Below are 25,820 nucleotides of genomic sequence, written 5' to 3'. Positions count from 1 at the left end.
GGCTTATCCGGGACTTACCTGGGACTTACTCTGGGACAAACCCTTATCGATATTACTACAAGTCTACAACACACTCATTCAGCCATAGTAGCCTTGTCCAGGTCTCTCATTTTTCATGTCGAAGAGGTAATTTCAATTCATTTCTTATACAGTTAAACCTCTTTAAAGTAATACCCTTGGGACCGGGAAAAAATATTACTTTACCGAATTTATTACTTTATCGATATAATAATATTTTATTACTTTATCGATAAAGTAATATTTTATTACTTTACCGAATTTTTATGTTTATGTGGTACAGTATAATATATAATACAGAGTTGTTCTTTCTACCTCCTAACACAACATCTAAGATTCAACCATGCGATGCTGGAATTATTCGAGCATTTAAAGTTCACTATCGGCGTCGTCTATATTCTAGCATGTTGCAAAGTCTTGAAGTTAATGCAACAAATCCTGAAAAAGTTAATATATTGAATGCTATTAGTTTTGCTAACATGGCTTGGAATATTGATGTGAAAACAACCACAATTGCAAATTGTTTTCGGCATTGCAAGATTCGTTCAGAAGAAAATGATGAACAAGAACTTGGAGAAATAAATGAAGGTGTCGAAGGATTAAATGAAGTTATCTCTAATTTACGATATAGGAATGTGATGGATGTCGAGCATCTCTTAAACTATCCAAACGAGAATGATGCGGTTATGGAATCACCTACGGATGAAGAAATCATTGAGTCGGTAATGAGCACTGATGAAGGGACTGATCCTGAACCCGACGATAGCAATGTCATCCCAAGCGTGTCATCAAAGGAAGCATTTCAAGCACTCACCACTTTGAACAATTACTTGTTACAACACGAGCAAAACATACCAGGAGTTATTTTTGCTTTACATAAAGTCAAGGACGAGATTAATTTTGGCTTTGGTGGAAAGAAGAAACAAGCTACAATAGATTCATATTTTAATAAGAATTAAATTTTGTAATCATATACATTATACAGTATATATATATATATAATTATGGAATTATTACTTTACATATTACTTGGGCCCTTAATGACTTTCGAATTTTTTATTATCTTATACTTTTAGCGAGAATATTACTTTACAACATTGGCCCAAGTTGGGACCGATGAAAATTAGCGAGGTTATTACTTTATCGGATATTACTTAATCGAGGTTTAACTGTATATATATATATTGTTATTTGTCTCATGTTTTAATTCAATTAATTATTGATTAGAGTTCACTAATTTGCCTCATATACACTCATTTACGGTTTCTTGTATTCGTAATTAGTGTTTCTTGAATTTCGACAGATAGGTGTGTTGAATTTTTATATATGCTTGCTTGCTCCTAACTTCTTTCCTGAAGTTTAAGTGTGTGGTAGTTATTAAGTTTTTATAGGTTGTGTTAATTTTCGGGATTTACCGGATATGTTTGGTCTGATTTACTTGTTGGGTTTCTTAGGTGTCCTTGGTATACACTTAATGGGGCAGGTGCCCCGTTGGCCTTCTTGTGTTTATTTTATAGTTAGTACTAAATGTTGTATATTCTAATTACAGTTTTAATAGATGATATGGGTTCTATGATGTTTATTCGGCATTTGGGGTTTTGGAAACCGGACGGCGCCTATTTATCGTTGTTTGCTATATATTGCTATACTACTTTCTTTTTGTTTCATTGTTATAAGGAGCTATATTGTTTTCTGGATTTTAGTTTATGTGGTAAGAAAATTTTTGGTTCCACCATTTCTTGGGTACAATCTGTTCTCTTATTATATGATCTTTGGTTTGCAGCAAAGTTCTATGCAAATTCTTTTCGCATGGAGCTTGTCTAAAGGGGGAGAGTTGTGAGTTTTCACATGATTGGAAGGACCCTGCTAATAATGTATGTTTTCTAAAGCTTGGTGATTGGTAACATCTTAATTTTGTTGTCATCTTTTGCACCTCTTTATCTTTCTAATTGTTTGACAGGCATGCACATTCTATCAAAAAGGAGCTTGTTCTTATGGTAGCCGTTGTAGATATGAGCATGTCAAGGTTTCTCGGTCAGAGGCTTGTGCTCCATCTTCTTCGGCAGTTACTCTGCAATCATCTGGTTCTTTTACTGCAGCACATTCTTCCAGAAATGCTGCAAGTGGTGTAACTCCAGTGGTAGATGTTAATGGGGACCTTTTAGCTTCAAGTAGATCTTTTTTAGCTGCCACCGAACCAGAGCGGAATGATATATCTGCGCTCCCCAATTCATTATATGATAGTTATACCCAGGAATTTGGAAATACTAATTCATCTGAACTTTCTATGTGCTCCTTTGCTGCTGCTGGTAGCTGTCCACGCGGAGATACATGCTCCCATATTCATGGGGATTTATGCCCCACTTGCGGAAAACATTGTTTGCATCCTTATAGACCAGAGGAGAGAGCAGATCATGTAAAAATGTGTGAGAAAAAACAAAATCAGATTGAGGCATTGAAACATAGTCAAGAAATAGAGTGCTGTGTGTGCCTAGAACGTGTTCTTTCGAAACCTACCCCAGCTGAACGCAAATTCGGGTTGCTATCAGAATGTGATCATGCATTTTGTGTGTCATGTATCAGAAATTGGCGTAGCAGTTCTCCAACCTCTGGAATGGATGTGAACTCTGCCTTAAGAGCCTGCCCAATATGTCGAAAGCTCTCGTACTTTGTCATTCCTAGTGTCATTTGGTATTCCTCGAAAGAGGAAAAGAAGGAAATTGTAGACAGCTACAAATCCAAACTGAGGTATATTTACTCTAGAACTTGTGCTATATCTTTGTAGTTGGTTGCTGCAGGACTGATTCTCCAGTAGGCTAATAAGCAAATAGCAATACGGTGCTGCATTATCACGATACATGATTTTTGAAGTTATTAAGGGTTGTCAATTCTATATGCATGCGTGATGTTTTTACGGCTGTAATGTTGTGTTTTTTTGTCCAGGTCTATTCACTGCAGGCACTTTGATTTTGGTGATGGTTCTTGTCCATTTGGAACTAGTTGTTTTTACAAGGTAAGTTGAATGATTACAGTACTATGGTTACATAATATTGATTTTGCTAAACCATGGTCTTACTCGCACATTCTATCATTGAACTTAGATTTCCGTACAGCTAAATGCAACTTTTATTTATAGCAAAAATCATGAATTCCATGTAGCCAAGTTGGGCCTGGTGTTGTTGCGTATGCTGGCAAGTTTGGTAAAGTGTGAATGTGAGTTACTTAGAAGTTGTTTGCTTCTAGTGATGTCTACATCTGGGCCCCCATCCTTTCTAGAATATATAGTACTCAGCGATTAATGATATTATTTGATGATTAGTACATATAAATAGTGAGTGGCGATTTAGTGAAACTTAATCTTGTAATTTTGTGTGTTTGCTGCTCCAATGTTCGTATGTGACTGTGCGAAGTATGTGCACATAGAGAGTTATAATCAACCATTTGCCATGTGCGTGGAACTCTGGAGGATTAAAGAAATTTGGAGTTTGTAAAACGAAGCGATTCATGGTATAGAATTGGTTTTCGTGCCTATGTGCTAATTTCAATGTGCAGTGGAATGAATAGTATATGCTTGAGACTGTATACTAGTCGTAGTCGTCTGTTATTATATTAAGTGATAGACCTTTGAAAAATGAGCTTGATAATTGACTTAGAATTGTAATTTGCAGAAAGTGATGCATGTGGTCTTCCAGTTCAGTAATTATTTTGCTTTGAGACATATTCACCTCTGTCTGCACTCATTTGAGGATTATGTAATATGTTAAGCACACATGTGGCCTATGTTTTTGTTGTATAGTCAGAACAATATTATATCAACAGTTATGAACGATGACTTTAAATCGGGCACTGAGCATAGTTTTCGTAAAAATTCTTTTGTAATTTTATAATTTCTATATAAATGGTGTCCACATTCTTGTCTGCATATTAGTTCTTTGTAGGCCTGTAAACGAACAGAGTCGAGCCAAGTTTTGCCCGAGTGGAGCCGAGCTTTTTTTTTTTAAATGAACCGAGTCGAACTTCCTAATCGAACGATAAGTGATGTTCAAGATCGGATCGTTAGTAACCAAACCGAACACGAGTTTGGTCACGAACAATTCAAGTTGAGCCGAACTTGAACCAAACTCGAGCCAAGTTGAGTTCATTAATAGTTTTATGTTAACTACTCAACCAAATCCAATTTTTGAATCGACTCCTATGATTACATCTTCATTACATTTTTACATTTACATTGTTGGATTTATAATATCCACCATAGAAATTTGTGTCCCGCATCCTCATTACTAGTGGGTATTAATAAATTGTACCCAAATCCAACCTGTATGTGTAGGAGGTGATTTATCTAATTACCTTTTAGTTTTTAATATTTTTATCTTAGATTCATAAACATAAGCGATGTTTCAGAAATCATAAGGGTATTTAAAATTTAATAAGACCAAATTTAATATATGTAGATATTTTATGATTTTTTTTTGACAAACAGATATTATGATTAACATTCAATAGCACGATAATATAATGGACTGTAATTTAAGTTTTATTTTACATATATAAATATTCATGATATTAAAGTATATAACATACATAAGTTTTTGTTAAGTTAAACGAACAAACCCGAGTTTAACGAGTTCGAACCGAGCTCGAGCCGATCCCGAACAAATCGATCCGAGTTCGAGTCAAACTGGTGTTAAACTCGGCTCAAGCTCAATGTTCAAACGCGGGTTCGGTTAGTAAATGAACCGAGCCTAGTTCCATCTAAACGAGCTGAACTCGAGTTTTGTTCCCGAACGACTCTGTTCATATTCAACTCTAGTTATTTGTGTATTTTATATTTAGTACCTAGATTTCAGATTCTTTTTATGTCTGATATTATTAATAGAAATTGTGCTGAAGAGGTTGTTTAAATGTTTTCTAGATGTCAAATTACATTAAAATTGTAAAAGGTTGTAAAACATTTAAAAGGTTATGGTTTATGAGATATTTTTATAGTTTTAAGGAGCCCTAGAGATTATAGGCCATGGTACTTCTAGCAATCTTCTTGCTCAGTCTCATGTTTAGATGCCAATAAGTGGTACTTCTAACAATCTTCTTGCTCAGTCTTCATGTTTGGTTTGTTTAGCAGATGTACGTTGTTTGCAAATCTTTTTTCTTAGCTCAAGATCATAGTTAGTGTCTGATATGTTTGTTTATATTGCTTCTTTTTACAGCATGCATACCGTGATGGTCGTCTCGAGGAAGTTGATCTGCGACATCTTGGAGCTGAAGATGGGAATACAGTGATTGCTAAAGATATTAGGTTGACCATATGTGATTTCATTTAATGTCATTTTTCTTTAATTTCTCAATGAACGATTTTGTTTTTGTCTTTACAATTTCTTTAAATTATATACTTGTGGTTCAGGCTGTCAGACTTCCTAAACAGTTTACGGCTAAGGTGAACTCCCAGATTTGCTTTGAGGTTCTTTTCAGGTAATGGCTCGAGTTTTTTTGGTCCTTTTTACTTTTTTCCCATGCATTATAGTTGCTTAAATTTTAGTTCTTGATGATATATGAAGCAATCTTGATGATTGATATAATTTGAATAAGCCATCTCCATGACCAATCTTATAATAGAACTTGTAGCATATATATTGGGTTATAAACATATTTTCCTTGAGGGTTTGCTCGTTGTACACATGAACCCTTAAAGAAAAAAAGATGTCCGATTTAGCCCTTTAAGTTGGCTTCCGGGTGTTTTGACCATTTTAGGTAATTGTTTCCAAAACTACCCTTGAAGGATGATAAAAACTGTTGGATTTGAAGAGCTATTTTTGGTTGGAATCTCCAAGAACCACATATTCAATTTAGGCATTCAACTCAGCCTTCTCTTCTCTTACTACTCATTACGACTATTCAATCATGGTTTACTATTGGCTCATATATACATATGCATGTATATATAATAGTATTTCCCATTTAAAATTTAATTTAAAGATCATAAAGTCAAGTTTATAATGGGTGGATGTTGATATGTGACGTAGTTAAAGATTTGGACAAATATTCTGTAGAATTAAAAATACTCAAACATACATTTGTATGTTTAAGATGAAGAGAACATAAAAACAAGTACTAATATTATTTCTCTCAAAATTAAACTGATTACATACAGTGATATATAACCTATCACATACTACGTACATCTAGGAATAACACTCCTAAAAATACTCCATGACTCCAACTTGCCTTACAAATACTCAAACTATGACTTCTTCTAGCTGACTAATTCCACAACTACAAACTGGGTGCTGCATTTTACTTAAAACAAAGAATAAGCTTAGATTAAAATAACAACACATTTATTTAAAATTAAAACAAAATCTAAATAATAAGTTCTAAGATTAATTTTCAACAATCACCCCCTTAATCTTAAACTTATGAAACACTTCTCTTCATCTTTGTGATGCACTTCTCATCACCATCTCTTCATTTTGTGATGCACTTCTCACCACTATCAAGTTTGATGCACTTCTCATCAAAAACAATTTTGGAGTACCTCTCTCCAGGTGCACATAATCACCCATACTTCTAAAATATTTCACGGTCACTTGTGCCATGATATCTTTCTCATTATTTTCACCGCTCATATTCCTCCTTGATTTTTGTTCTTACTTCTCTTTCTTTTTCCCATGCTTCTCTATTAAGAATATTTTCATCTTGATAACTCATTCAATATAGATGGAGATTTTTTTTTTGATGCCATTTTAAATCACAGATAAATACTTAATATATATATATATAAATATATGTATAAAAATAATTCACAAGCCCTAGATCATGAGGCTCTGATACCAAGTGTAGAATTAAAAATACTCAAACATACATTTGTATGTTTAAGATGAAGAGAACATAAAAACAAGTACTAATATTATTTCTCTCAAAATGAAACTAATTACATACAGTGATATATAATCTATCACATACTATGTACATCTAGGAATAACACTCCTAAAAATACTCCATGACTCCAACTTGCCCTACAAATACTCAAACAGACTATGATTTCTTCTAGCTGACTAATTCCACGACTACAAACTGGGTGCTGCATTTTACTTAAAACAAAGAATAAGCTTAGATTAAAATATCAACACATTTATTTAAAATTAAAACAAAATCTAAATAATAAGTTTTAAGATTCATTTCCAACATATTCCAGTCCCCAACTGTTTCCAAAATGCGGAAAGGTTGTTTTGGGAATAAAAATGGCGAATATAATCGAGATGTACAGCTTTCTTTAAAAGTTAAAGTGAACGTTTTCTTTGTCTAAGGGTGGATGTGTACAAATAGACATACTTTAAGAGCCAATATGTTAACAACCTGATGCAGGACAAGATTTCAGAAAGATGAATTATAATATAAAAACAAGAACAAAAGATTAAAGCAATGAATTATACCGATTCCGAAGAAAAAATATAATTAAAACTAAGTTTTTCATGTGTTCCAGAAGGGTCCTTTAAGAATTTTTGTTATTGTCAGACTGTCAGTCTGTGAAATCCTGGAGATCAATTTTGATGAGATTTACGCGCAAGTAAATTAATGTTAATATTTTGATGCAAGTATTACTTGTACGCATATTACTGATTGTCAATGGGAATTGTGGAATCTCTTGAATGTGATTTGGAACAGATTAAAATACCATTTCAAAAATAGGGAAGTACCAGATATATAGTTAACTGTCTCAAGATATCTTTCTGATGCAGGATATCTGACATAACGAATTATGTGCCATGGCAGGAAAGAAAATTTCATTAAATAAGCCGCTGCAGAGTGCAATTTGTTCTTGAGGTAAAGGTCTCTGAAGAGTTTGTATATTTACAGTTCTATGATCATGATTTTTGTTGCAGTATATTTAAGTTTATAATCAGTTGACCATACTTTTGTTACCAATCACATGCTATTATTACTCTTAAGCATAATGGCCTATCTAGTTACGAATATTTGGGAGGTCCTATTGTAGCCATAACAAAGATTTGTTCTCCTAAAACTTAAAGAATAGGTTAAATCTGCAGTAAGACGAAAAGTAGATTTAAAAAAAAAATGAATTTGGTACTCATAACAAAAATGTAAGATAAGACACTGTTATGCCCGCTTTCGGCCATGGGCCCTAAACAGGTCCCTGTGGGTGCACTAAATAGCTGGACTCTTGTGTGTGGGCTAGAACCATGGATTTATATGACTTGGGCCAGCACATGCGGGCTGGGCTCGCAACATGCGAGCTGGGTTCACATGCGGGCTGGGCTCGTAACATGCGAGCTGAGTTTACATGCGAGCTGAGCTCATGACATGAGAGCTGGGCTCAAACATGCGAGCTGGGCTCAAGTGAGGACATGCGAGCTGGGCTCACATATGTAAGGTGAGCTCATATTTGTCATTTGGGCTCTCATGTGCGAGCTGAGCTCGGTTGTGCCCACGCGAGGTGGGCTCAGGTGCCTTCATGCGAGGTGGGCTTAGCTGCCCATACGCGGGCTGAGCTCATGAGCCCACATCTTATAGAAACAGAGGTAACATTATATTTATTATTTGAAGGCGGTGCGGGCCGAGGTGACCAGGCCGGGCCGCATCGAAAGACTTTGTGTGCAACATGGAAAGTGACTCATAGATGACTGAGTTGCTCGTAGATTTCGGGGTCGATACGGGTTGTTCCTACGATCACGGGAAGGATTGCGGAGATGCCGCGAGATCGTAGGAAGCGTGTGGAGCCGATCGAGATTTATGTGACTAATTGGCTGAAGGCCTGACTTTATCGTGGGCTTGGGCTGCACGGGCTGAAGAGTCCTAACCCTAGCCTACGTGACTTGTTCCCCAAGAACTACGTAAGGCTTGATCCCTATAAATAGGGTACGTAGGCACTTGTATGAGACATGGGTCGACACTTGACAGAGAATAACAAACCCTATTCTTTCTTAAGGAGTCCACATACAAGCTCAGCCACCACCAAACAACCTTCCTCCGCCCTCAAACACTGTCCTTGATCTTTGTTCCGCCCATTAACCTCCACAACATTGTTATACGAAATTCTCCCTATAACATTTGGCGCTAGAAGGAGGGGACGTTCATCTTAGGGAGAAAGATGACCAAAGAAAGCAAGCAAGCAACGACACCAGGGAGCGGAGGCAAGAAGGACCCTACTTTCGAACACACGCCCCCAGAGAATCAGGCGCCACCTCCACCAATTGCAACCGTGGACGGGCAGGCTGTGATGACGTATCTCGAAGGGCTGGCCGATCAGATGAATCAGATCAACGCCCGAATGTCAAAGGTAGAAAGAAGCTCGGTCCGGAACGCCAAGCGTAAGGCGCGCCGCCTCAAGGTCTCACAGCGTAGCTGGAAGGGCAAAGGCCCTCAGAAGAAGCTGATCCACGATTTTGATGACGTGGCAACCGAGACCAAACAGAAGAAAGAGACATCACGCGAAAAGGAAGATATACCCCAAGGCCATGATGAGCGGGGCAGCCAGATCTCTACGAGATCGGGGCCGAAGCCAGCTTCATCTGAGGCAAGGTCAACTAGCGTGCTAGACCGAGTGGGTAGAAAGCTAAGCGAGCATGACCTCAGGCTCAAATTGGAGAATTGTAAGAAGGAGAGAGAAGAGAAAGAGCCCGTGGATAAAAGAGGCTCGAAAAGGGAACGGGCAACGACCCCTCCGGAAAGACGTCAACACACCTCACCCAGGAGGGAGGAGCGACATAGACGCAGATACAATCGTGAAGAGGAGTCGCAGGACCGAGCTGGAGGAGGGGGACGCCGCGAACGACCTCAGGGCTCACACCATTCGAGTAATGCGGGTGGTGACAGAGAAGGAGAAGTTGTTAGAGTAAGGGACCTGAGAAGGATCTTAGATGAGATGGAGCAAGAGAAGAGAGGGCCCCCTGCCTCGGCTGCCCCCTCTCCGTTTACGACTGCTATCCGATCATCCCCCCTACCTCGGGTGTTTAGGCACAACCCCGACCTTCTATTCAACGGCGAAGCCGACCCGGCGGAGTACCTTATTCAATTTAACACTGAGATGGAAGTCTATCAGGTGCCGGAGATGACCCGTTGCAGACTCTTCGCGGCATCACTCAGAGGTAGTGCCCAACAATGGTTCTCCAAGTTGGGACCGGCTAGCATAAGAACGTGGAGGCAATTGGAGGACTTGTTCGTCAGACAATTTCAGTCGACCCTCCACTATTCGCCTCCTGTGGCCACGTTAGCCAACATCAAGCAAAGGGAGGGGGAGCCCTTGGCAGAATACTTTCGTCGGTTCAACGCCGAGGTCCCGAAGGTGAGAGGAGCCAGTGAGGAGACCATCAAAAATTTCTTGATAGCAGGGCTGAAAGAAGGATCAAAATTTTGGAAGAGCCTCCAAGCGAGTGAGCCGAGGACCTTGGCCGAGTTCTATGAGCAAGCCGAACCCTTCAAGAGGGTAGAGAAATCGATGAGAGAGCTGAAAATCAGCGAAAGCTATCGAGACAAGAGGGACCGATCCTCAAGCCCTGATGAAAGGAGGAAGACGTATCGGCGTAGTTCGAGCCCGAAAAAGTCTGCCCGTGGCAAAGAGACCACTAAAGATTCGGGAAGGCCTTATACAAGCAAATGGCAGACACACACCCCTCTGGTAGCCTCTATTGACCACATATATGCTACATATGTGGGGAAGGGGGTATTCAGGAAGGCAACTCCTCTCACAGACTACAATAAAAGAGACACTTCGAAGTATTGTGCATACCATGAGGCCACCGGACACGATACCGCTGATTGTAGACAACTAAAGGATGAGATCGAGACTTTGATTAGACAAGGGAAGCTTACGGAGTGGGTTGTCAAGGAGGTTCGAAGACACAGGACGGATTATCATACCGTCCCTCCTCCACCCCCAGAAGACAAAGAAAGGGTCCCTCGGGCTGGTAGTATTCATATTATTCTAGGCGGGTCTCACATTGGTGGAGACAGCCGGAAGGCGATGGACAGATATGCCCGGGAAGCAAAGGACAAGCCGCTCACCAACGTCAATCATCTAAGCCAAAGGCCCCCGGAACTCTTTGAAAGGGAGGTCGATGATATCGTGTTTAAAGAGAATGATGCAAAATGGGTGCATTACCCTCATACCGATGCCCTAGTCATAAAAATGAAGATTGGGACGGTGAATGTTCACCGAGCAATGGTGGACACCGGGAGCTCGGCTGATGTTTTGACTTATGATGCCTACAAAAAACTGGGATTATTGGATAGAGAATTAACCTCAACAGGTGGGCACCTGTACGGGTTCACGGGAGACTCGATCGGAGTGAAAGGGACAATTCGACTCCCGGTGACCATAGGAGAGGAGCCTCATGTGGCCACCCAGATCGCTATGTTTACAGTCGTAGACCAGCCTTGTGCCTACAATGTTATAGTGGGCAGACCCCTTATGAGGGCAATGAGGATGGTGACCTCGATCCATCATATGACGATAAAATTCCCAACCCCCACGGGGGTAGGCATCTTGAAGAGCTGTCAATACGAATCCAGGGTCTACTACAACCAGGCACTCAAAGCGGCCGAGTCAAGAAATGCCTCAAGGGAGATAGCTGAAGTAGGTGAGTGCGACATCCCCATGGAAGAGGCAGAGGGCAGGAAAAGAATACGTCCTGAGGGCCACGAGACTTGTAATTTGATTTCAATTGAGGAGTTTCCCGAGAACTACTTCGAGCACATGGGAATTCATGTGGAACCACGCCCAGGGGCCTTACTAATGGAAGCATCTCAGCCCATCATGTTGATACAAGAGGGGATTGTAGAGGAAGCAAGTGATGAAGAAGAGAGCCCAGAACAAATCACTGCAACACTTAGGAGAGAGAAGTGGGCACACAAAGAAACAACAACCACTATGGACCCACCCGACAGAATCACTCGAACTGTAACTGCGACCTCTGAACGCTTGATAAACCCGACCCAAGCTCACCAAACCGAGCTCAAGGATGCGGAAGGTTTGGCAATCACGGAAATGGAAAAAACTAGCGAGGCTCAAGCAGATCTAGACCCGAGAATGCCCTCAATGGTCGAGAGGGCCGGGGCCGCAGAGGACACAATCCCGATCTTGGTAGACCCAAATGATCCCTCCAAGGTACTCAGAATAGGCTCTAACCTAAGTCCTGACTTGAGAGAGGATCTAGCCCGCTTCCTAAGGGAGAATTTGGATGTCTTTGCATGGTCACACTCCGATATGATAGGGATTGACCCAAATGACATATGCCACCGGCTCAACTTGGACCCGAAAAAGAAGGGGGTTAGGCAAAAGAGACGGCCGATTAGTGGAGAGAGGGCAGAGGCCCTCAGAGAAGAAGTGGATAGATTAATGGAGGCAGGACTTGTGAGAGAAGCCTTCTACCCCGTGTGGCTGGCCAACCCTGTGCTTGTCAAGAAGCCCAATGGCAAGTGGAGGACATGTGTAGACTTCACCGACCTGAACAAAGCTTGCCCGAAGGACAGCTTTCCTCTACCCCGAATCGACCAGCTGGTTGATTCCACGGCTGGGCACGCGCTGCTTAGTTTTATGGATGCTTATTCAGGATATAACCAAATCCCCATGTATGGGCCAGATCAGGAGCACACCTCCTTTATTACTGATCGGGGCCTTTACTGTTACATCGGGATGCCCTTCGGGCTCCTTAATGCGGGGGCAACCTATCAGAGGCTGGTGAATAAGATGTTCAAACATCAATTGGGGAAGACTATGGAGGCCTATGTAGACGACATGCTGGTGAAATCGAAAGAAGCGAGGGATCATGTCCGCCACCTGGCAGAAATGTTCCAGATACTAAGGGAGTACAGAATGAAACTCAACCCCCAGAAATGCGTGTTTGGGGTTGAATCGGGGAAGTTTTTGGGATTTATTGTCAACCATAGAGGCATTGAGGCCAACCCAGCCAAGATACAAGCCTTACTCGAGATGAGATCCCCTCGACGGGTGAAGGATGTTCAAAGCTTAACGGGACGAGTGGCTGCCTTAAACCGATTCGTCTCAAAATCCTCCGATAAATGCCAAGAGTTCTTCAAAGCAATCAAAGGAGTGGGGAGGAACTTTAAGTGGACCGAAGAATGTGAGGAAGCCTTTCAGAACATAAAGAAGCATCTCAGTAGCCCTCCCATGTTGTCCAACCCAAAAGCAGGAGAAACTTTGATCCTATACTTGGCCGTCTCCGACTTTGCAATAAGTGCAGTATTAGTCCGAGAGGAGGATGGTGTCCAGCTCCCGGTATATTATGTGAGTAAAAGGCTAGCCGATGCCGAGACTCGATACACAAGCCTCGAAAAGCTAGCGTATGCTCTGATTCTGGCCTCCCGAAAACTCAGGCCCTATTTTCAGGCACATAAGATAGAAGTGCGAACCTCCTACCCCCTCAGACAAGTGATGCATAGACCAGAATCTTCTGGTCGAATGTTGAAGTGGACGGTTGAGCTCGGCCAATTCGAGGTGGATTATAAGCCAAGGACTGCGATCAAAGGCCAAGCCCTGGCCGATTTTGTGCTAGAATTTCCCCCTCATCAAGAAGTGGAGCCGGGAGCCCTTATTGTTATACCTAGCACAGAAGAAGTTGGACTGGAAAGACAAAATAGTGCCCCATGGTGGAGCCTATATATGGATGGTGCCTCTAACGGTGATGGAGCAGGAGCTGGAATCGAGCTAATCAGCCCAGAGGCTCACAAAATCAGACATGCGACCCATCTGACCTTTCATGCAACCAACAATGATGCTGAGTATGAGGCCCTGATCAACGGTCTCAAGCTAGCTTTGGAAATGAAGGTCGAGAATTTGAATGTATTTAGCGACTCCATGATTGTGGTCTATCAGATAAATGGGGGGTATCAAGCTAAGGGGCCGAGAACAGAGCTTTACCTGAAGTGCGCACAGAGGATAATCGCCAGATTCAACGAGGTGAGGCTGGAACTAATCCCGCGTGGACAGAATGAAGGCGCGGACGAGCTAGCTAAGCTCGGCTCACGCCGCGAGAGCACTTTGCTAGGGACCGTGCCCCTTGATATACAGAGGCAACCTAGTGTGCCCGAGCACGAGGTGAGCAGCCTCAATAATGAGTTCGGCCCCACGTGGATGACATCTATTCTAGCATACATAAGAGAAGGTTCACTTCCGGACGAAAAGAACGAGGCAAGGAGAATAAAATATAAAGCAGCCCGCTATGTGATATACGACGAGATTCTATACAGAAGAGGGTTCAGTGTTCCTCTTCTCAAATGCATACATGGGGAGGAATGCAACTACATCCTAAGGGAAGTACACGAGGGTATTTGTGGCAATCACTCGGGGGGTAGCTCTCTAGCTCAGAAAATCCTCCGTCAAGGCTACTACTGGCCAACGCTGAAAAAGGACGCCTTTGAATTCTCCCGAGCTTGTGATAAGTGTCAGCGATATGCCAATTATTACAACAACCCCGTGGCCTCTCTCACATCCCTCATGAGCCCCTGGCCCTTCTCCATGTGGGGAATTGATCTGATTGGGGAACTCCCGAAGGCCAGGGGAGGCGTCAAGTATGCGGTAGTTGCGGTAGACTATTTCACTAAGTGGGCAGAGGCTGAGCCCCTAGCCACTATCACATCGAGAAAGCTCAGGGAGTTTGTATACAGGGCTATTGTATGTCGCTATGGCATCCCTTACAAGCTGATATCTGACAATGGGAAATAATTTGATAGCAAGGAGATGCGAGAGTTTTGTGAGCAGCTGGGGATTCAGAAGAGCTTTAGCGCAGTCTGCCACCCTCAGAGTAACGGGCAGACAGAGGCGGTTAATAAAATCATTAAGCATACCTTAAAGGCAAAGCTTGAAGAGAAGAAAGGAGCATGGCCAGAAGAACTCGCCCAGGTCCTATGGTCTTACAACACTACACCCCGAACCATAACTGGAGAGACCCCTTTCTCTTTGGTGTATGGGTGTGAAGCTATGGTGCCCGTTGAAGTGGGAGCAGGATCTTTTCGAAGGGACAACTATGACTCAGAGGCAAACGAGGTCAATCATCGGCTCTATTTGGATATGATCGAAGAAACTCGAGAAGAGGCTCAGATCAGGATTGCGGCATATCAGCAGAGGACAGCTAGGCATTACAACAGTAAGGTTCGAGCCCGAACTTTCAAGGTGGGAGATTTAGTTCTGCGCCGGGTCATGCCAAATACCAAGGTGGTGAGTCACGGAGTCTTGGGAGCAAATTGGGAAGGCCCTTATAAGATAAAATCGGTGCTCTGGGAGGGAACCTACCACCTCAATGATATGCAAGACAAGTCGATCCCAAGAGCCTGGAACGCGGAACACCTTTGTAAGTATTATCAGTAATATTATTCTTTTCAGACTTAGTATTATCTTCAAATATTCCTAAGTCTCGGGGGGTAGTGCCATATAGGTGCCTCCCTGAGACCACAAGCATGTATTTCTTTCACTTCCCATTATCTATGAATAAACGATTGATCTCTATTTGTGCACTTGATATTTTAACTTCTGTTAATAGATTAAATACCCAGCAGGGGACCCCATCCTTGGGAACCCATGCGAGGACAGAACAGTTATTTTATTAACATGTTAAATCAAGCTGGGCCCCAACCCACTTGATGCCAAGAACATGAAACGAGCCGGGCCACGGCCCGCTTAGGCAAATACGAACACATAGTAGATAAAAGATGTTGATAGAGATATAGGCCCGCGATGCGAGCCCATACCCTGGCCCTCAAAACCATAAATGCGACCCAGGGGGCCCAGCCCTCCATCAAACATACTCAAAGTCGCATGATGCGAGGAGAAGACACATGCGAGCTCCTAGTGCGAGCACACCTACAACACCTGCGAGTCGATGCGGGCTTGTTCCACTTGGCATTCTCTTTCAATGGTTGTTTGATTGAACAAATGACACGAGCTGAATAAATTGGGCTCGCAGTGAAGGGGTAACGCTCGCCATAAGCGGCCAGAGTTATGATTACTTTTTGGTCAGTAGAAGCATGGTAAAAAAAAAAAAAAAAAAAAGCTAGCACCGTAAAGACATACGCGGGCACAAAAAACTTAGACATTTTATACAAACAAAAGTTAAATAAGTTATGCCCCGTGGCAGAATATTTCAAATACAAGCGCGAGGCGAGAGGGGTGCCCGCTTACCCAGTCAAAAGTCTAGTTCTAATCAAAATTACATCAAGGGTTATCAGCCTCTGCTCCCTCACGATTTTCACCAGCGACCTGGGCCTTCTCGGCCGCGAGCCTAGCCTCCTCAGCAATTTGGGCATCCCTCTCCATCTCCAGCTTCAACTTGTCAGCATGCCTCGCTGTGCTCGCACCCAGAGCCTCCCAATCGAAGTCAGGAACCTTCTTCATAAAAACTTTCATGAAATTCCTGGCCCCCAGGTTCCTAGCATCAGCGAGGGCGGCCTCACGGCCCTCGGTCAGGGCAGAGACTGATCCCTCCAGCTCGAGCACCCTCTCCTCGAGGGCATCCTTCTCCTTCTTACATGCCTCAGCAGCTAGGTCATGAGCCTCCTTCTGCTCCCTTAGGGCCTTGTCGTGAGCAGCGTTCAGGTTAACTATCTTCTGATTATATATGTTCACCAGCGTAACTTTCTCTTGCCCGTGCTCAGCGACCTTACTCTGAAGGGACTTGACTTTAGCCTCGAGCTTTGTGTTGGTCTGGCTGAGGGCTCGCATCTCTCGAGCCTTAGATAACTGACGATAGTATACTTCGGCCGCGGCTCGGGAGAGGGCATCCTGGTTAACCTCGAGAGCAGAAGAAGACCAATCCTTTAAATCCTGCTCGCTGATGTGACCTTGGGCGAGCCGGCCGAATGTGGTCGCAACCGCATTGGCAGAAGAAGAAGAGGGAAGAGGAGCATCAGAGGGAGCAGCTTTCTTTGGCTCAGGCTCGCCATTTTTTCCTTCTTTACCTCTATGTCTCTTTAGTCGAGGAGAGGGCCCTGAATCCTTGAGATGCTCGGAAAGAGTAGTCATGCGGGCCAGAGGATTGGACTGAGAGCGAGCCCTTGTGCTCGCAGCTGTGGGCTGAACTGGGCCCGAGGCCGCAGCCTGCTCAGCCTCCTCCATGAAGGGGATAGGGGAGATGGCCATTTCTGAAAAAGAAAACAACAAAGCAATAGATTAGTCACAGCAAGATGCAAAGGAAAGAAGTAATGCGAGCAGGTGAAAAATACGGAGAATTAAAGTGCGATGTGAAACAAGATGCATGCAGGAAAAGTGAGCACGCGAGCACACAAGCTCGCGCATGCGAGCAGCCAGGCCCGGACGTGCGGGCCCGATATTCTTACCCTTTCTGGATCTCTTACTAGATTTCTTCTGAGGAGTCAGCCTCACTCCTTCCTTCAAAAACCCACATGCGACCAGATTGGAGGTCGTTATGAGTTTTCGGATGTCCCGGTCCGCCTTAGGAAGGTTTAGAAGACTGTCCGCGTTTATCTTTTCCTGTCCCACAAGGACAGTGCGAGGCGGGGTGGCTGGAGATAGAAGAAATTCTTGTTAAAAGGAAAGAGCTATGGTAGAAGAGACGAGAGCGGGCAGGAAAAAACTTACATGGATTATAATAAAAATGAGTCTGAACTCGAGGCACCTCGTGGATATAGAAGTAAGGGCTCTTCCACTTCCCTAAGTTGCTCGGCCCGTTGTGGATGAGGTTCTTCTTGTTGAAGCACGGCCAGAGAGAGAAGTAGAAATACCCAAAGTCATTAGGAGAATGCTTCAAATGGAGGAAGTAACCCAGCTGCCTCGCGGTTAGAGAAGGGTACCCGCATTTGTGGTACATGATGTACAATGCGAGGGCGGCCCGGTATCCGTTTGGATTGATCTGAAGGGGTGCGAGCTGGAAGTACTCGCAAACATCTTTGATGAAGGGATGAAGAGGAGAGGAGATTCCCAGCCTTAATAGGAAGGTGGACAAGACCATGCGAGGCACCCTGCCTCCATTCTCCGAGTGATTGAATCTATAGCATCTCATATGAGGTAGGGGCAAGACAATATGGCCCTCGAGCTGAAACTGCTCAATGTGCTCGGCCAGATGTTTCTGAGTCAGCGAGGTAGGCAGGTCGCGGCAAGCGAGCACCTTAACCTCCTCGTTTGCAGTTGAGCTCTCCTCCCCATCAGGAATGATCTGCCTTCTGAAAACAATCTCACCCTCGAGCTCAGGCTGGGCAGGAGGCACATAAGGCTCGGGAGAGGCTGCGGGGGCATAATTATAGTTACAAATCTTGTACTGACTTGTAACATCTGCCACCTCCTCGCTCTGAGGAGAGTCATAGGACCAATGCGAGCCGTCCTCTTCACCCTCGAGTCCCAGGATGGGATACTCAGCAGCTACAGGCTCTTTTCCTTTCTTCCTGGTGTCATAGTATGCACTCCCCAGGTCGCTGTCAGTTGATTCTGAGTCAAGGTGAATGGGGTCGAGGTGGTTAGCTGCTGCTTGCCTCAGACGGGCTGCCTTCTCTTCAGCCATTTCTCTTAAAATCTCCTCGGCTCGGTCTTTATCCAAGGGAGCAGGCTCGCGGTTTAGCAGCTCTTCTACCCCAAGGGAGGCTGGAATATGAGAGAGGTCCACGGGCCTATTTCTCCAATTATATATATTCTTCTCCCTGGTAAAATCCTCAGGGTTCGGGTCGAGGTGAATATCAAGCGAGCCGGATCCAGCTGCTCGCATCGAGTTCTCAACTCTGGCAATGTTCAAAGCCCCTTGAGGGGTGATAGCTGAGCCGGGAGAGATAGGTTGGCTAAGACGACCAGAAAGAGAGGTCAGCTCGCGTTGGAAGTCCTTGGAGCCTCGCTGCTCAGGAGGGTATTGGTTTAATGGAGATGGAGTAGCTGAAGAGCAAGCCGGGCTAGCAGAGGTGCGAGCCGGGCTCGAGGAAGAGCGAGATGATCCATAGGAGCGGGCTGAAGACGCACTCGACATCTGTAAAGGATGGTGAAGATTAGTGTGTGGCCCTAAAAAAAAAAAAAAAAAAAAAAAAAAACAAGTATGGGATCGCACCTAAGTGTCCTCACATCTCACACGGGATCGCACCTAAGTATCTAAACGAGCAAAAGGACTCGCATCGCGCGTTGTGGTTGTGTGTGAACTCGCATCGAACAGGTGGTGTGTGCTCGCATGGTGTGCGTGAATGAAGCATGAATAAAAAAACGGGCTCGAATCGAAGAGTACCTGTGGGAGAGGTGTATGAAGATCCTGATGAATCTGGTCCCGGAGAATATCGCCGCCGGTAGACGGTTCTTGTTGAAATGATAATCTTCGCCGTGGTAGATCCTTGAGCAAATTGAGCAGCAATTCAGGAAGTGTTCTTGGAAATGTGAGAAATGAATTGAAATCTCACATATTTATAGGGGATAGGAGAGAGAAAGGAGGAGGCGACACATGTCGTTATCTCATAAGATGACACGAATCCCCACGCCAGCTGTCCAACGGCTGTCAAAATGAATGCAAAGATAAAAGGCATGCGAGGCGAGACACGCGAGGCGGCTTGGTGCGGCCTGGTGGGCTCACACTTGCGAGGCCATAAAAAGATTAGAAAATACCTAGCCTCAAGATGCGACCAGGAATTTTGGGGGGTAGTTGTTATGCCCGCTTTCGGCCATGGGCCCTAAACAGGTCCCTGTGGGTGCACTAAATAGCTGGACTCTTGTGTGTGGGCTAGAACCATGGATTTATATGACTTGGGCCAGCACATGCGGGCTGGGCTCGCAACATGCGAGCTGGGTTCACATGCGGGCTGGGCTCGTAACATGCGAGCTGAGTTTACATGCGAGCTGAGCTCATGACATGAGAGCTGGGCTCAAACATGCGAGCTGGGCTCAAGTGAGGACATGCGAGCTGGGCTCACATATGTAAGGTGAGCTCATATTTGTCATTTGGGCTCTCATGTGCGAGCTGAGCTCGGTTGTGCCCACGCGAGGTGGGCTCAGGTGCCTTCATGCGAGGTGGGCTTAGCTGCCCATACGCGGGCTGAGCTCATGAGCCCACATCTTATAGAAACAGAGGTAACATTATATTTATTATTTGAAGGCGGTGCGGGCCGAGGTGACCAGGCCGGGCCGCATCGAAAGACTTTGTGTGCAACATGGAAAGTGACTCATAGATGACTGAGTTGCTCGTAGATTTCGGGGTCGATACGGGTTGTTCCTACGATCACGGGAAGGATTGCGGAGATGCCGCGAGATCGTAGGAAGCGTGTGGAGCCGATCGAGATTTATGTGACTAATTGGCTGAAGGCCTGACTTTATCGTGGGCTTGGGCTGCACGGGCTGAAGAGTCCTAACCCTAGCCTACATGACTTGTTCCCCAAGAACTACGTAAGGCTTGATCCCTATAAATAGGGTACGTAGGCACTTGTATGAGACATGGGTCGACACTTGACAGAGAATAACAAACCCTATTCTTTCTTAAGGAGTCCACATACAAGCTCAACCACCACCAAACAACCTTCCTCCGCCCTCAAACACTGTCCTTGATCTTTGTTCCGCCCATTAACCTCCACAACATTATTATACGAAATTCTCCCTATAACAGACACTATAGTAAATTTATGATTTCTAGAAAGTTGAACTTAAGTACGAGTTTAGAACTAGTGTTTTATTACAGATAGTTACAATGAATCTTTAGAGTCCCATCTCCTTTTCCTTACCATGTATCTCATAGTTTTCAATATTTCTCACATTATGCCTAAGGTTGTTTGTGTATTTTTTTATCTGTCTATATTCATAGCAGTGTAGGATTGTTAATTTTGATATCATTTATGACCATTCCTTCGTAGAAAGCTTATCTTACCGTAGTTTTAGTCAGATACAAAGCTAGTTCTTTAATACCCTGATAATAGCTCTTGTTTGTCCAAGTTCACATTAGAACTCCAATGACAACTTTTTCTTTATTTTTTTGCATGTCATGAAGAAGTGTACATATATCAATGTGCATAACAAGTTGTTTCTTTTCAGTCACTAGAGGCCAATTTATTTATGCTCTGCAGTTTCGGTACTTCTACAGCTACGTTATCACTTGACTTGTACTGATACCTTTTTCCTATTATCCATCCACAGTGTTTAATGGTCGCCTTCTTGCTGCGTTGGGAAATTTTTTTAGGCCCAGGGCGGCAGGGCAGAGCAGAGCCAGAGCAGGGGGCAGTGCAGAGCCAGAGCAGGGGGCAGTGCAATCACAAACTTACTCTAATAATATATCAAGCAATTAAGTATATATATTGGATAAACATAAAGAAACTTGATAAAAAAGGATAATATGTATACTTGCCTTTGCCTGCCTGTCTGACCCTTTATATATAATGAGAACTGTAAAAAACTGTGAGATTTTGCTACAAGAAATTGTTAAATTGCAAATCCTTCCTTCACCTGTTTTTACAAGACATGAGTTTGCATTGCTGAGGGGTCATGTACTGTCATTTGCACTGTTCATGTAACAAGTGAATAGAAAATCATCACCTATATATATAAAATAGTGTGTGAAGCTGAAGGTAACGAAATTTTTTACAATCTTGTGGCTCTTCGGAGTTGTAGCACATTTTGGTTGCTAAAGCTCCCCAACAAAGGAGTTTATTTTTTGAAAGAAACTTTTTTTTTTCTGGAATCATATAATCTTAATAATTATTGATTTTGTTGTATATAATTATAAATGCAACTATCTATGCAGTCAGTTTTAGATTTTTTTATATTATATGTTTTTAGTTTATGTAACGAGTTTTACTAAATGTAAAATTGTTGCAAGTGAAATAGAAAATTGCTTTAAAATAAAATAGTAGTTTATAACAACCATGATAAACAGTCAACAGTGTGTGTATATGTGCTATGGTAACGATTATCTCATCTGTGATCTAACAGATAACCCGAGTAATTAAATCTTCGCTCGTTTTCAAAAAAATAAAAATAAATCTTCGCTCGGCTAAAAGTTTAAAACCTGTACCTCCAAATAAAAAGTAAAAGCCCCTAACATTTGAAAAAAACTACTCCCTCTGTTTACATACTTTTTTTATACAAATTTTAAGGCAATTATAAAATATCATTTTATAATTTATTTTTTAATTTTTTTTTTCTGTATAAAAATTTAAATATTATATTTTTATTAAAAAATATATATATATTTAAAATTATTTAGAGAACTATATTTTATGGGAGTTTTAAAATGTGCAATATAAAAAATTAGAGGGAGTACCAAATAAGAAGCAGAAGATAAGGGGATAAACAATGAGATGAGAAGATGTAACTAAAATGATTGAATAAATGATGTTTTTCTTGTATTAACTTGTTATAATTTATATTTTGTGATTGCTAATTCAACTAAAACATGCATGTCATAAAACCAAATCATTTTCTGTATCTTTATCTGATAGCTAATTTCTGTAAAAGCTAATTCCTAATAAAAAATAATATTTTTGAGAACTAATAACTAATTCCTCTAAAAGCTGAAAAAGCTTTTTTTCAAAAGTATAAGGGGGCATATTTTGCCAAAAACTTTTTTAACAGCAAAAACCTGCTATAACTGTCTGCAACACCAACGACCCAGAGTAAAGAAAAACGTAGACCTGGTGTGAGTGAAATAAGTGAGTTAGGTCCTGTATTTTCTCTCGACCTCCTGAAATCCCCAAGGCAAGCCCAAAGAGACGCACTTCCCCTCTCCCCCTTCTCTTTCCCCCTTTCTACTAGGTATATACTTTGTTATGTTTATTTCTTGTTATTTTCTACCTCATTTTTTACATCTATCTTCTCTTTGAAGGTACCTCTTTCTCTCTCTTTTCTTAACATAATTTGTAATTGTTTTGTTCTAAGTTTGTATTGTATGTATACCTAACCTACGCATGCATGGATGGAACCAGAATTTTAAAGTGTGTAATGCCTATGGATTTAAATATTATATTGATTTACATCGATAATCTCCCAGCTTAATATGAAATTTTTTGATGGAACATGGTTATATGTTACTCCCGTGCCATCATCATTGTTTCTTTTCATTTTTAAATATTAGTTTTCATAATACATTTTCACTTATATCCATTATTCTAAATAAATTGATTTCATAAGAATATACACTAATTTAGACCCTTACTCCCTCCTCCTCACTAATTGTTATACAATTTTCTTTTAAAAGGAAAGTTTAACAGAGATGTTCACATATTTACATTGAAACTTGAAAAATTGATATGTATTATGATTACCTCATAACTATTATTACAGGCTGAAGGGGAGTAATGTTTTAAGAGAAGTCCCCAAAAGCGTTCCTAACTGCTAGGATCTAGTTGTAATGATCATACTTTTTACATTATACCCATGTACGTTCATTTTCATTGCAATGAAATCTTTTATATTTTGGGGAAGAACTTTAATTTGCATGTAATCGAAGCACACCTCCTTAAACCCAGTAATCAAATTCCTGATCTCTGTCTCATGTGTGTGGTTAAGCTGGGATGCTGTTATTATTTGGTTAAGAGTCAGCCTGCTATTATAGGAGTGCTTAAATTTATTTTATCTGAGCTAGGCAGCAAAAGACTCTAAGCCATTTAATGTCAATTATTGCAGAATATAATTGTAGATACTTTGAAGGTATTCATTTACAGACATAGGTGTATTTACTTCCTTGGATTGGAAATAATTAGCACTTTTGATAATCATTTCCTTCAGAGTTCCTGACTAGTCGAATGATTAGTAGTATGAGATACTCTGATGCAGACGGTTCTGTTTGTACATGAACTTTGATTAGTACTTCTGATTAATCTATTGGAATTGTTTTCTGTGTTGCCTGACAGATTTCAAGAATTCTGACACATTCTTCCTAGAAAAGCCTCGATGGATAAAGAACACCGCCCTAGTATCACTAAGAAAGATTTTGGTTTCCAGCACCCGTATTTGTACCAGAGCAAACGCAATTTTGGAAATTATAGTAATGTTGCTTTGCAATATCCATTGGTGCAGCCAAATCGATCAACATGTGAAATATCATCGTCTGTATCACCTGTTTTTGTTCAAGCACCTCAAGAGAAAGGCATTAAAGGGTTCGTCACTGATTTCCTCATGGGTGGAGTCTCTGCAGCTGTATCTAAGACTGCGGCTGCGCCAATTGAACGTGTGAAACTTCTGATACAGAACCAAGATGAGATGCTCAAATCTGGAAGGCTTTCTGAACCATACAAAGGCATAGGTGATTGTTTCAGTCGAACAATGAAGGATGAAGGTGCAATATCTCTTTGGAGAGGAAATACTGCTAATGTCATTCGTTACTTCCCAACTCAGGTCAGAAAAAATTGAACCCCTCTTTAGCATTTTAGTAAAAAAACCTTTTTTCGTACTTCTTGCACTCAAAATTATGTGATGGTTGGTCAGGCCCTAAACTTTGCTTTTAAGGATTACTTTAAGAGTCTTTTCAACTTCAAGAAAGACAGGGATGGATACTGGAAATGGTTTGCTGGTAACTTGGGTTCTGGAGGTGCTGCTGGCGCTTCATCCCTCCTCTTTGTTTACTCGTTGGACTATGCTAGAACTCGTCTAGCTAATGATGCAAAGGCAGCAAAAAAAGGAGGAGGAAGGCAATTCAATGGCTTAATCGATGTGTACAAGAAGACTATGGCGTCTGATGGTGTTGCTGGGCTTTATCGTGGATTCACTATTTCATGTGTTGGGATTATCGTTTATCGGGGTCTGTACTTTGGAATGTATGACTCCTTGAAGCCAGTACTCCTCACCGGGAAGTTGCAGGTAAGTATTTTTGCTTTCAATCCTAAACGATGAATTGACATGATTGCATACGATTCTCTTCTTCTCAGAGAAAATGTAGACATCTTCGTCTTTTTTTCTTTGTAGATTTCAAACATGAACATCGAAAAACTTACAAAATGAATATCATCATTGCAATTCTTTCTTCGATTCATCTCTTTTACTTTTGGTGCTTTCAGGATAGTTTCTTTGCTAGCTTTGCCCTTGGTTGGGTGATTACTAATGGTGCTGGACTAGCATCCTACCCGATCGACACTGTCCGCAGAAGAATGATGATGACATCTGGTGAAGCAGTAAAGTACAAAGGCTCAATGGATGCACTTTCACAGATTATGAAAAATGAAGGTGCGAAATCTCTCTTCAAAGGTGCTGGTGCCAACATTCTTCGTGCTATTGCAGGTGCTGGTGTGCTTGCTGGCTATGACAAGCTGCAAGTGCTAGTTCTCGGAAAGAAGTACGGATCTGGCGGTGCATAAACATTGTACACCCTTGATCCCTTCGACATTAGATGGTGATGAAAATAATTTGAACATGTGATCTCTCATACTGACACTCTATGTGATTTTTTTTTTAAATAAATCAGTTCGATAATGGGAGTTGTCCCTGAACCCCCACAAGTTCTTGTTACTTGTTGAGTATCGTTTTAAACTTGTAACTACACAATATTCCCTAGTTCAGCTTTAGAAATATTATTATGCAGTTTTTGTTGAAGGCATGACGATGAATCTCTCTTAGAATATATCCAATATAGTCCTTCCTTGGGCCGCCTCAGTGCCAACTCATCTAAAATATTTATTTTTTAATTTATCTCTTCTGTCAAAATTAACATTCTTTTAACTCCAACAATAGCAATGTCTCAATGTGCTTAAATCATCCCCATACTAATTCAAATAAAATCAACAATAGATAAATAAATAAATTAAATATAATTAAAAAGTAAGATTTATATATACATTTCTTATAAAATCAACAATAGATAAATAAATAAATTAAATATAATTAAAAAGTAAGATTTATATATACATTTCTTATAAGAATTGGATTTTAACTATATTAAGGG

At 41.7% G+C, this 25,820-nt stretch overlaps 2 protein-coding genes across 12 annotated transcripts; both read left to right on the top strand.

The window, feature by feature from the left end:
- On the top strand, positions 1–21,532 carry LOC141683014 (putative RING-type E3 ubiquitin transferase C3H69). Of its 10 annotated transcripts, none has more exons than XM_074487710.1 (8): positions 1–126; positions 1,802–1,892; positions 1,979–2,766; positions 2,962–3,031; positions 5,223–5,311; positions 5,417–5,484; positions 7,786–7,836; positions 21,129–21,532. In XM_074487710.1, exons 1-6 carry the CDS (start codon positions 116–118, stop codon positions 5,451–5,453), a joined length of 1,086 nt encoding a protein of 361 aa, XP_074343811.1. In that variant the 5' UTR covers positions 1–115; the 3' UTR covers positions 5,454–5,484; positions 7,786–7,836; positions 21,129–21,532. The 10 variants fall into 10 exon arrangements, with proteins under 10 accessions (XP_074343811.1, XP_074343803.1, XP_074343810.1 ...); XM_074487702.1 differs by having other exon boundaries at positions 21,086–21,532; XM_074487709.1 differs by having other exon boundaries at positions 7,786–7,842; positions 21,086–21,532.
- A 1,054-nt stretch (positions 21,533–22,586) lies between these two features.
- LOC141687480 (ADP,ATP carrier protein 1, mitochondrial-like) lies at positions 22,587–25,471 on the top strand. 2 transcript variants are annotated; one of them, XM_074492770.1, is made up of 4 exons: positions 22,587–22,699; positions 23,797–24,280; positions 24,371–24,742; positions 24,940–25,471. In XM_074492770.1, the coding sequence occupies exons 2-4, from the start codon at positions 23,837–23,839 to the stop codon at positions 25,234–25,236; spliced, it is 1,113 nt and encodes a 370-aa protein (XP_074348871.1). In that variant the 5' UTR covers positions 22,587–22,699; positions 23,797–23,836; the 3' UTR covers positions 25,237–25,471. The 2 variants fall into 2 exon arrangements, with proteins under 2 accessions (XP_074348871.1, XP_074348872.1); XM_074492771.1 differs by having other exon boundaries at positions 22,668–22,769.
- The last annotated feature ends 349 nt before the right edge of the window (positions 25,472–25,820 follow it).

The sequence above is a fragment of the Apium graveolens genome, chromosome 9, assembly GCF_009905375.1.
Source record: "Apium graveolens cultivar Ventura chromosome 9, ASM990537v1, whole genome shotgun sequence".
Taxonomy (NCBI): Eukaryota; Viridiplantae; Streptophyta; class Magnoliopsida; order Apiales; family Apiaceae; genus Apium; species Apium graveolens.
This window is presented reverse-complemented; position numbering and strand designations above follow the sequence as displayed.